Source organism: Anoplopoma fimbria, chromosome 13, assembly GCF_027596085.1.
Source record: "Anoplopoma fimbria isolate UVic2021 breed Golden Eagle Sablefish chromosome 13, Afim_UVic_2022, whole genome shotgun sequence".
NCBI lineage: Eukaryota > Metazoa > Chordata > Actinopteri > Perciformes > Anoplopomatidae > Anoplopoma > Anoplopoma fimbria.
In genome coordinates this window covers 25,344,346-25,355,640 of record NC_072461.1, presented here as the reverse complement: position 1 = coordinate 25,355,640, position 11,295 = coordinate 25,344,346, and the positions used below count along the sequence as shown (strand labels likewise).

At 35.6% G+C, this 11,295-nt stretch overlaps 2 protein-coding genes across 3 annotated transcripts in view; both read left to right on the top strand.

The window, feature by feature from the left end:
* The first annotated feature begins 1,841 nt into the window (after positions 1-1,841).
* On the top strand, positions 1,842-9,261 carry LOC129101287 (STAM-binding protein-like A). Of its 2 annotated transcripts, none has more exons than XM_054611034.1 (10): positions 1,842-1,993; positions 4,616-4,840; positions 5,237-5,312; positions 5,406-5,501; positions 5,905-6,307; positions 6,500-6,624; positions 7,145-7,282; positions 7,811-7,923; positions 8,031-8,130; positions 8,300-9,261. In XM_054611034.1, the coding sequence occupies exons 2-10, from the start codon at positions 4,638-4,640 to the stop codon at positions 8,354-8,356; spliced, it is 1,311 nt and encodes a 436-aa protein (XP_054467009.1). In that variant the 5' UTR covers positions 1,842-1,993; positions 4,616-4,637; the 3' UTR covers positions 8,357-9,261. The 2 variants fall into 2 exon arrangements, with proteins under 2 accessions (XP_054467009.1, XP_054467010.1); XM_054611035.1 differs by having other exon boundaries at positions 4,603-4,840.
* A 1,805-nt stretch (positions 9,262-11,066) lies between these two features.
* The window catches only part of ppil2 (peptidylprolyl isomerase (cyclophilin)-like 2), a 31,195-nt gene continuing 30,966 nt past the window's right edge, over positions 11,067-11,295 (top strand). Inside the window, exon 1 of the mRNA XM_054610771.1 lies at positions 11,067-11,225. Coding sequence (XP_054466746.1) covers positions 11,194-11,225 — 32 coding nt within the window. The 5' untranslated portion in view covers positions 11,067-11,193. The remainder of the gene's footprint in view (positions 11,226-11,295) is intronic.

Here is an 11,295-nt window from a genome sequence, read left to right as displayed (position 1 = left end):
GGTAAGTCATAATTATGGGATAGAAAGTTAATTTAGAATCTAAATTATGATTAAGTCATAATTATGGGATGCTAAGTTTAATGATAGAAAGTTAATTATTAGAAACTGATGCATTTGATGTTTAAAACAAATCATTGTGTTGTTCTGATACCATATTGATTGTAGCAAGTGAACATATTAAACCCCCTCCTATATTAGATATATGAATTATTTAAAATAATTTTCCTCATCACTTTTAAGTATGTACCCTTATTATTTTGATTAATGTCCCTTATTTTTGAATTCCTTGTTCCTATTTAATATTTTTTTAATTCTTATCTTTGTCCAGTAATTGAGAAATGATGTTTTAGTTATATATGTATGTATTATATTCAATGCATATTCCTATTATTCTATCTATTTATAGAATAAATACATTACCAGTCAAAAGTTTGGACACACCTTCTCATTCAACTACTTTGAAGAATCTAAAATATAAAACATATTCTGGTTTGTTGAGCATTTGTTTGTTTACCACACAATTCCATATGTGTTCCTTCATAGTTTGGATGTCTTCAATATTAATCTACGTACAATGTAGAAAAAAATAAAAATAAAAATAAAGAAAAACCATTGAATGAGAAGGTGTGTCCAAACTTTTGACTGGTACTGTATATTACCATTTATTCTGTATACTTCTCTGCCCTTTACGGCTTTTGCACTTCTGACAGGATGTCACATTGCATTGTGTTGTCTGAGTACCAACTTGGACAATAAAGTTGAATCTTATCTAATTGATCTCAACCCTTTCAAGCTGAAACAGGTCCTTATAATCCTGCAGGAACACGCTGATGGAGGCAGCAGCTCAAATAAGGAGCGGAACAACAGATTCCTCTCGTCTCACTGCCTTTCTTTCTTTTTTTAATTCCATGCTTTCTACTAAAAAGATAATTAAAATGAATACATTTATCATTTTCCTATCACATTTCTTAAAAAGCTAAACTCAAACACATGTTCAGCCCTTCTCTAATTAATGTTCTTTTGAAAGTTTTCCTTAAACTGAAAGCCTCAGATTCATGTTTCCCCTCCAGCAAAATCCCAAAACTTTATTACTGCCTCCCATAAACTCCACCTGCCCAGGATCCTTCACTCTTACCATCTCTATAGCTTCTTATCTTTGTCCAGTGATTGCGAAATTATGTTTTAATTATATATTTATGTATTATATTCAATGCATATTCCTATTATTCTATCTATTTATAGAATAAATACATTACCAGTCAAAAGTTTGGACACACCTTCTCATTCAACTACTTTGAAGAATCTAAAATATAAAACATATTCTGGTTTGTTGAGCATTTGTTTGTTTACCACATAATTCCATATGTGTTCCTTCATAGTTTGGATGTCTTCAATATTAATCTACAATGTAGAAAAAAATAAAAATAAAAATAAAGAAAAAACATTGAATGAGAAGGTGTGTCCAAACTTTTGACTGGTACTGTATAAATAGATAACGTCTATATTGTATTATATTTCATGTTTAATAATCTCTGTAAAAACCCATTGTTCTTGATGTTATTTAATGTGTGTTCACAAAATAAAAATAAAGAAATAAAAATATATTTTTTTTAAAAAAATAAAAAAAAAAATAAATAATAAAATAAAATAAAAATTTGATAAATTTAATTTAATTTAATTTAATTTAATTTAATTTAATTTAATTTAATTTAATTTAATTTAATTTAATTTAAATAAAATAAATAAAGTAAAAAAACATCTAAAAACACATCTATTAGTCAACGTCAAACAATAACATTGGATTGTTTTCGAAACAAAAAAACGCCCCCGATGACGCGACGATGACGTAGGCGGAAGTGGTTCTGATTGCGGAAGTGGAGCTACAGATGCTGGAGGCGCTGCCCACTGAAGCTCTCTGCTCTGGGACCTCTTCATTTTGATTTCTTCGTACTTTTGCTTCAGTTATATGTACGTCTGTTTACAGCTCTATCAGGTAAGCATGAGGACGAAGTTGTTCGGTGTCCGTTAGCCACTCAACCGTCTTAAACTCGGGACGTTTCTGTGCTTTGCTAAGTTAGCTATGCTAAGCTAACGCGGCTAACGCGACAGGTGGAGGTAGATATCAGGACCAGAGGAGGAAACATGTTGTGTGTGACACTCAGAGCATGTCGGGGGTCCAGGTGGGTTCTAAAGGATGTAAAGGTTATGTTTAGTCACTCATTACTTTTGTATAAAGTGTCACTTAGTTAGCTTGAAAGCTAACTAAGTGACAGTCAAAACCAGCGAAATGTGGTTGTAATTGTCATATTTAAAAAATAATAAAATTAAATATATATAATATAAATAAAATATAATAATATAATAAAAAAATTAAAAAATATATATTTAATATAAATAAAATATATAATAAAATAATATAATATAATAAAAAAATATATATATATATATATATATAAAAAAATATATAATAAAAATATATATAATAAAATAATATAATAAAAAAATATATGATATATGTAATAAAAATATTAAAATATATATATACAGTATGGATAAAATATATGATAAAATTATATAATAAAAAAATATATATAATATAAATAAAATATATAATAAAATACATAATGAAATAACATAAAAATGATTAAAAAAAAATATATATAATATAAATAAAATATCTAATAAAATATATAAAAAATATATACAATATAAATAAAATATATATACAATATAAGAAAAATATATATTATAAAAATATATATAATATAAATAAAATATATAATAATAAAAATATAATATTTTTTTTATTTTTTATTTATATATAATATAAATAAGATAATATTTTATCTAAACTGTGAAAATACTCCACTGCAAGTGAAAGACCTGCATTCAAAATCTTACTTAACCAAAAGTATGTACCAACAAAGTGTGGCCTACTGATATAATCAAAAGTAAAAAGCAGTCATTGTGTTATAACATGTTCCCTTTCAGTGTTTTACTATTACATTTAATGTTTCTTACTGCTGCATAAATGTGTATATTGTATTTTAAAGCTGTAGATGTTTAAGGTTGTGCTGATTTCAACGTCACTGTCCTCAAATCTCTTAAAAAGTCTTCTTTCTTTTTTTTATGAGGTCAGAAAAACTCCCTGTTTTCAGCTTTGTGATGATGCATTTTCCAGCTGATGCAAGATACTTTTTCAATGGTTCATTCAGCTTAAGAAGAAGAGTCATTTTTCTAAATTCATAAAGGAACATTTTTTCCTTCAGTTTATGACAAACATTAAAACTCAACAAATATCTTTACTGGACAGGAAGAGCATGAAAAATGACAATCTGAAAAGTAACTAAAGCTAAAAGAGTAAAAAGTACAATATTTGCCTCTGAGATGTGGTGTACTAGAAAGATAAAGTTTCTTAAAATGGAAAAGTAAGTAAAGTAGGAGTACATTTATACTTCAGTACAGTACTTGAGTAAATTAACTTAGTTACATCCCACCACTAACAGTAAGATGTGTTACACTGTTTCTGATAATTTTATCTGCTAAAGTTTTTGTACAACGGTTTAGACTAAAAACACTGGAAAAAAAGTGAGACAAGGTTCTTTTAAAAATACAAAGAAAGTATAAAACACTACGCAGCTCGACCTTTCTCCTTTTGTCAGAGCCACACCTCTAGAGCTCAACAACTAGTCTTTCTTGACACACTTTGTTTTCCGTGAGCCAAGAAGGCCATCACGGCAGAATCAATACAAGCCATCTCACTATTAGTCAGCGTGCTGATGAAGCTTTTCTCACATTTGTCTACATTTGGTCGATAAAGAGTCGAAAACCTCAAGTCATACAGAGTGGAGCCTCCCAGCAGAGTCAAAGTTTTTGCCAGTAATTTTCAGACCGAGTTGCAGTCTGAATACCGGCTGTGAAGAGCTCATACAGGATATTGTGTGGTCTTTCACACTTACTGAGTTTATTTACTAAAAACAATCATGCATAATGAAGCTCAAGTCTTCAGATCATCACATTCAATTTGAAATATTTTTGAACGGTTGTCAGATATCCAGAAATAAAATAGCAAATTCATAGTAAATATATTTTGGGGGTTATAGAAAATAATTGAAATCCCACTGTTACCATCTTTTAGATGTTGTTTTGCTTTTAATATGTAATGTAATTTGGCTTCTTCAGCAGATATCCTGACCAGACTGTATCACTCCCAAATCGAATTTCTCAATGAAAACCAGGATATTATTCCTGGAAAGAATTAGAGATTTTGAATTGTCATATTTTTAGTGCTTTAAACAACTCATTTTAAATGAATTTCACCCTTGTTGTTTTGAGTTGCTAGCAGAATTGCGGAGATAAATACCTAAAAAAAACATAATTTTTTTTGCGATTTGGATGAACAGACACTTAAATTATGAAATAATCAAATTCTACTTTCAAGCATTTTTTACAGAAAAGTATTCTAAGTAAGGATTGAACCAAAAATAATAATAACATAATGTTGGAAAAGCTTTCTCACTGGAAGTTTACATGGTTTTTCTTCAGGTTTATCACCACATTGTTACTCTACAAACTCCACTGACTACAGTATTTAACCTTCAGTTTGTCTCCTCAGTGTTCCTGGCTGAGCTGTCGTGATGGCGGACCACAATGACACCAGTCTGCAGCCGGAGGAGCGAGTCCGCGCTCTGACCAAGAAGGGGAGCTCGGTGGAAGTCAACGAAGATGTGCCGCCGCGCCGCTACTTCCGCTCCGGCATGGAGATGATCCGCATGGCTCACATCTATGCAGAGGAGGGCAACATCGAGCACGCCTTCGTCCTCTACAATAAATACATCACGTAAGGGTTCAGCTGTTGATCAGATTTAAGTGGTTTACATTACATTACAGTCATTTAGCAGACGCTTTTATCCAAAGCGACTTACAATAAGTAATGATTGTATTTGGTACATTTATTTAAAGTACTTAGTTTTTTGTCCTTCAGGGTAATTAGTTCGGTTAGTTTGAGGTTTTTCACATAAAGATGTGTTGTTGGTTGAAATATGGATACATTTAAAACAAAGATCTTTCTCAGAAATTGAATTTAACAGTAAATAGTTCAATAACAAAGTGACTTTGACATGTTCTACTCTACATTTTGTGATTCCTCTTTTGAACACTGTCATTGTTTTGAACAAGCATTCAGCAAACACAAAGATTTATCAATTGTAATATATTTTTATCTCTTTTCATAAAGTCTCTTTATAGAAAAACTTCCCAAACATCGGGACTACAAGACCGCTAACATCCCTGAGAAGAAGGACACACTAAAGGTACGCATACAGCGTTCATACACTCCTGTATAAAATGTTTTTATTGTTTTAATTTGAAAGGAAATGTTCACATTTTGTTTTTTTCTTCTCCAGAAACTGAAGGATATTGCGTTCCCTCAAGCAGAGATTCTGAAAAAAGCCCTTTTGCGGAAATTTGAACAAGACTATGCACAGCATCTTGTCAAAAAGGTAAATGTGTTAACACTCCCTTATCACATAAAGAAACTTATTGAGGTTGAGACATTAAGATTAATTACTATTGCCAACATAACGTAAAAAAGATCTAATACACATTTACAATACACAACCATTGTACGCTGATTTTACAGTGTGTGGAACAAATGGGGTGAAACATTAATCAGAAACTGCCTACCAGGGTTGTAATAAAGGGAGGCATTAATTCATTAACAGAAGGAGGTAAAACCAAAACACATTGACCTTGAATAGTCCCAGTTTGTGTAACATTCATATTAAATCAAAATCAGCCAACACCTCATGTGAATTACTGCATGTTGTTGAAGAGCAATAGGCAATTAAAGAGACCTCCATCTGAAACTCAAACTCTCATGCATTCGATGTGTTTCCTGCTCAGAAAGCGGAGCAGGAGGCCCTGGTGCAGGAGCAGTCCAAGCAGCGGGCGCTGGACGCGGAGCGGGAGCGCGTGGTGGAGATGCAGCGTCGGCAGCGGGAGCAGGAGCAGTTCAGTGCCTTCGAGGAGATGATCCGCCGCCAGGAGCTGGAGAAGGAACGCCAGCGTGTTCTCCTGGAGTTCGCCACGCCCTCCGCGCCTGCCACCGACACGCCCCTCCTTCCGGGCATCCAGGGTCCCCCCCCGCAGGTGTCCCCAACGGCCCCGCAGAGCAAAGGGGACCCGTCTGACGGCAACAACCACCAATACGATCGCCCTCCGGCAACCGTCGGCACGCCAACCGCCAACATGCCCACCTTCGACCGGTCGCTCAAGCCCGGGTCTCTGGTCAGCCCGGGGAACAACAGTGAGTTAATCTTTTATTCTGAAACAAGGGGCTGGACTTCACAGGATTTAAATACTACTTTAAAGTATTTATACTTCTGAGCTGATTTATTCCCCCCCCCCTGACCTACTTCATTTCCTGTTCACGCCATGCCTCGTTTCAGAACACCTCTAGAATCTAACTTTTCTTTATCATCTGCATGTTTTCTTGCAGATACAATGGTGGACGCCGTCCGGCAGCTGGCTGTTCCGGCTGAGCTGTGCCGGAGCTTTCTGAGGCTGGCCGAGGCCAACACCAGCCGAGCCGTAGAAACGTGTGGCATCCTGTGTGGCAAACTGGTAAGAGTCTGGATCACAGCGACTGTGTAGTAGTGACTCCCCTTCTGTTACAGGAAGCAAAAAAATCTACAAATGGGGTGCTGATAAAATGTTTCTCATCTTGTCTTTAAATCAGGATTTTGCATTTCTTTGAAATCCATAAGTTGAGATCATTAGAGAAAGAAGTTCCCTGTTCCAGTGTTGGTGAAACACAAAAAGATGTTTCTCTTAGAATATTTAAAGAATGCAGATTTTGAAAGGGAGACATCAGCTGACCTCCCACCCCAGAGGGGGAGAACATAATCTGACACTTCTCTCATTGTCCCAGATCTGCTGTGGCCTTTCTTTGTATTATGTCATTAACTAAACACTCCCTCCACTTTGTTTGTGTGCATGACCAAGCGCTTTCTTTACTCTGTTTCTTTTTGCCCAGACTCCTTGAGTGCCCAGAGTCCTTGGATAGCTTTTTTGTTGCAGACAGCTGCTATGCATAATTTAAATGATTGCAACAACGTGACGTCTTATTTTGTGTTGGATCCAGAACAGAAATGCTTTCACCGTAACCCACGTCATCGTGCCGAAGCAGAGTGGTGGACCCGATTATTGCGACACAGAAAATGAGGAGGAACTCTTCCTCATACAGGACCAGTACGATCTCATCACCCTGGGCTGGATACACGTGAGTAAAGATGGACAAACAAATCATCTTCTTACAGTGTGGAAAACACCAAATCAGCAACTGCATCGCTATTCTGTGGAGTACAAGCTAATTCTTAATTAATCTTGACAAACAAAAAAAATGAAAAATTTCAATCAATACCTCACACTGTTTGACCTTAAATTCTTGATAAAACGTTGTTTTTCTTTCATGCCTTCCTCGATGAAAGGAAAATCTAAAAACAGAGAAAAGTCTTGATGAATTGAAACATAACGTAAATCTAGATCAGTTCAACAGCAGTGAATCTATATCAAAACATTCGTTTGCAAACTCACACTCAACACTCGACCGATTTCAGTATTTCGTTGTCCACATTCGTCACTTAAACACAAAAAAACGGGGAAAAAGGCTCCTGGTTGAGAAACACAGAAGTTACCCTTTACGTTCTGTCAACAATTTAAAATAGTAGAAGAAGAACGATGAAACATCCATCCTGTGTTTGTGCATTGAACACCAGTTAAACTGACTGTTGTTATCTGTGTTTCCCAGACTCACCCCACGCAGACGGCCTTCCTGTCCAGCGTCGACCTCCACACACACTGCTCCTACCAGATGATGCTGCCGGAGGCCATCGCCATCGTCTGCTCGCCAAAGTTTAACGAGTGAGTCAGAAACCTGCTGCCGCCCTGTCTTTTAGCTCCTTTAGCTACTTTCAATTGTTACACGTGTTTCTTCTCCGCGCTGAAGTGTGTGATTGTGTTTGTCCCAGAATCGGTTACTTCAGATTGACGGATCGAGGAACAGATGAGATCTCAACATGTAAGCAGAAAGGCTTTCACCCGCACAGCAAAGACCCTCCTCTGTTTACAGTGAGTACACCTCCACTCACTCTGTTGTTAACCTGTTTCAAATGGACATTTTTCTGATCCAGTGAGACAAGGGGAACAAGTGTGATCATTTTAGACCATGACAGATTTTTTTATCTTGTTTTAATGAGTCTAGACTCAAACTGAAATCTGTCTCTCTCTCTTCTTTCAGCACGCGGGACACATCAACATCACAGATGACACCGTGTCCATGATGGATTTGCGGTGATTTTCCTTTTTTCACCAGAACACTCAGACTGTTTTATCAAAGTGCAGACATTTAACCGGAGAAAAAAAAACTCAGTTTACGTTCAGGACGGTACCGAGCAAAACGCCGACCACGAGTTGACCATTTCTATGGACTCCAGTTGTTCTCTAAGGAAACAACGTTATGAACCTTTTCTTTTTTGTTTTTTGCTCTGTAAGAAAATAAATCACATATTATTGCACTTTCCAAGCAAACAACTACTATTCATTCTCAAAACCTCTGGCTCTTCAACCCCTTCTGTTTTCTGTCAGTATGTGCTCTACTTCCTTCCATTCAACGTTTTGTTTTTGTCATTAATAAAGAAATATATGTTTGTCAGTGTCTGTTAACACAACGTTTGTTTCATAATTTCCATCGAAGTTTGGTTCTGCCTGACAGATAAAAAGTGCCACGGATGAGAACGCTCGCTCGCTTGTTGAGGAGTTCATTGTGCAACATGGTGTTCAGAGTGAGATCCGTATAATCTCTGTTGTTTTGACATCGTGTGTTTTCGTCATAAACTGTTGAAGTGCTATGAGTGATGGGAGAAGTGACAGCCGGTTGTAACTCAGGTATGCAGGCGGCGTTGCTGCTCTGTGTTATATTTTTTTACAAGCAACCACCATCACTCCACAGTATCCTTTATCTAAAAAAGAGTTTTGCTTTAATTCCTGCTTCTGATGAATCCACATTTCACATGTTTTTATTTCCTTAATGTGTCCGTGTTCAGAGGACGTGTGATCAACGGGAAACCTGAATGTACCTTCTGCTAAACGTTACCACGCATCACTAACCGACTGACCACGGATCATGACTAACTGGTTTTTCTTGTTAGAAGAAGCAAATGATTAGCCATAACAATGAAAAATAACTTCAGTGAATTAAATGCCAAGTCAAAAATAAACTCATTGTAGATTAATTTATTCTGCATGGTTTTGTTTGTCGTGTTTGTCTAGTAAATGGTTTTAGATTTAAAGCTTAGTTAGAGGGAAATTTTGTTAACATTTGAGAGAATTTAAAGAAAAATAATAGACACCAAGCACAAACATTTAAACAAATGTAATCGAATTACTATACACCCAATGTGGAGGATGAGATTGAAAATGTAACAATCCTAAAAAATGATCTTTTTTATATTTGATATTATTTTAATACTTTTAGTATTATTATTATTTGATAATAAATACCACAGCTGTTTCAGGGTAATGTGCACACTTTAGAGCTCAGCAAGAGAAAGATACAAAAAGTGTCTGTTTATGGGAAGCAGTAATAAAGTTCTGGGATTTTGCTGGAGGGGAAACATGAATCTGAGGCTCTCAGTTTAAGGAAAACTTTCAAAAGAACATTAATTAGAGAAGGGCTGAACATGTGTTTGAGTTTAGCTTTTTAAAGAAATGTGATAGGAAAATGATAAATGTATTCATTTTAATTATATTTTTAGTAGAAAGCATGGAATTAAAAAAAGAAAGAAAGGCAGTGAGACGAGAGGAATCTGTTGTTCCGCTCCTTATTTGAGCTGCTGCCTCCATCAGCGTGTTCCTGCAGGATTATAAGGACCTGTTTCAGCTTGAAAGGGTTGAGATCAATTAGATAAGATTCAACTTTATTGTCCAAGTTGGTACTCAGACAACACAATGCAATTTGACATCCTGTCAGAAGTGCAAAAGCCGTAAAGGGCAGAGAAGTATACAGAATAAATGGTAATATACAGTACCAGTCAAAAGTTTGGACACCTTCTCATTCAATGGTTTTTCTTTATTTTTATTTTTATTTTTTTCTACATTGTAGATTAATATTGAAGACATCCAAACTATGAAGGAACACATATGGAATTATGTGGTAAACAAACAAATGCTCAACAAACCAGAATATGTTTTACATTTTAGATTCTTCAAAATAGTTGAATGAGAAGGTGTGTCCAAACTTTTGACTTGTACTGTATATATACAATAAACATTAGTTATGTATGTAAGATATGTGCAGAAATTGCAGTAGGAAAAAATATAATGCAGTACAAGTAAAGGCTATAATTAGGAGATAAATAGTTTGCTGAATCTAAAGAAATTCTTAAAATAATATAATAATATATTAAAGTCTTCTCACACAATGATATTTGTGGCGGCTGTGGCGTAGTGGAGAGCAAGGTAGTTCTCCATTCAAAGGATCGGTGGTTCGATACCTGGCTTCGGCAGTCGATGTGTCCTTGGGCAAGACACTTAACCCCAAGTTGCTCCTGAAGGCTTGCCATCGGTGTGGACTGGATGATGAATGTTAGTTAGAGTCTGATGGTGGCACCTTGCATGGTAGCCTGTCATCAGTGTGTGAATGGGTGAATGATATGTAATATACTACTGATTGTAAGTCGCTTTGGATAAAAGCGTCTGCTAAATGACTGTAATGTAATGTAATATTTATAGTATGTGGTTAATTTAATCAGGGAAAGGATTCACTGATTAAAATCTTGTTTTCAAGAGTGCAGCATAATAATTTGTTACAACAATAAACAATAATGAATCAAACAAACATGTCTCACAAAAAAAAAAGAAAAATGAAATATAAAGTAATAAAGTTAAAAATATTGTTTGTAGAAGGAAAGAAGAACAGGCCCCAATGAGAGAAAATGTATTGTTGTTATCCTTCCCACCAGCAGGGGGCGGTGGCGGTGGCGCGCTGCTCTTATAAGTGTTCTGCCGTTAATGACGCCGACGAAGAAGAACGTAAACAGGAAGTGACCACCAGGCGAGCAGGTTGTGTTTGTTGACGGTAAACTCCGTCGTTTTTTACCCCAATAATCTTGTGAATCTACACAAACAGCCAAGATGGGGAAGCGCCAGCACCAGAAAGACAAAATGTAAATATCTAAATGATCCACGTACTTGTTGTTGTTAGCTTAGCTAGCTAGCAGTGTTTGCTAACTAGCT

What these genes read in the sequence shown, in the direction of transcription:
- LOC129101287 (XM_054611034.1), top strand. Translation starts at nt 4,638, where the DNA reads ATGGCGGACCACAATGACACCAGTCTGCAGCCGGAGGAGCGAGTCCGC. An exon ending in CACAGCATCTTGTCAAAAAG is followed by an intron (nt 5,502 to 5,904) that starts GTAAATGTGTTA and finishes TTTCCTGCTCAG; the next exon opens with AAAGCGGAGCAGGAGGCCCT. An exon ending in TCACCCTGGGCTGGATACAC is followed by an intron (nt 7,283 to 7,810) that starts GTGAGTAAAGAT and finishes TGTGTTTCCCAG; the next exon opens with ACTCACCCCACGCAGACGGC.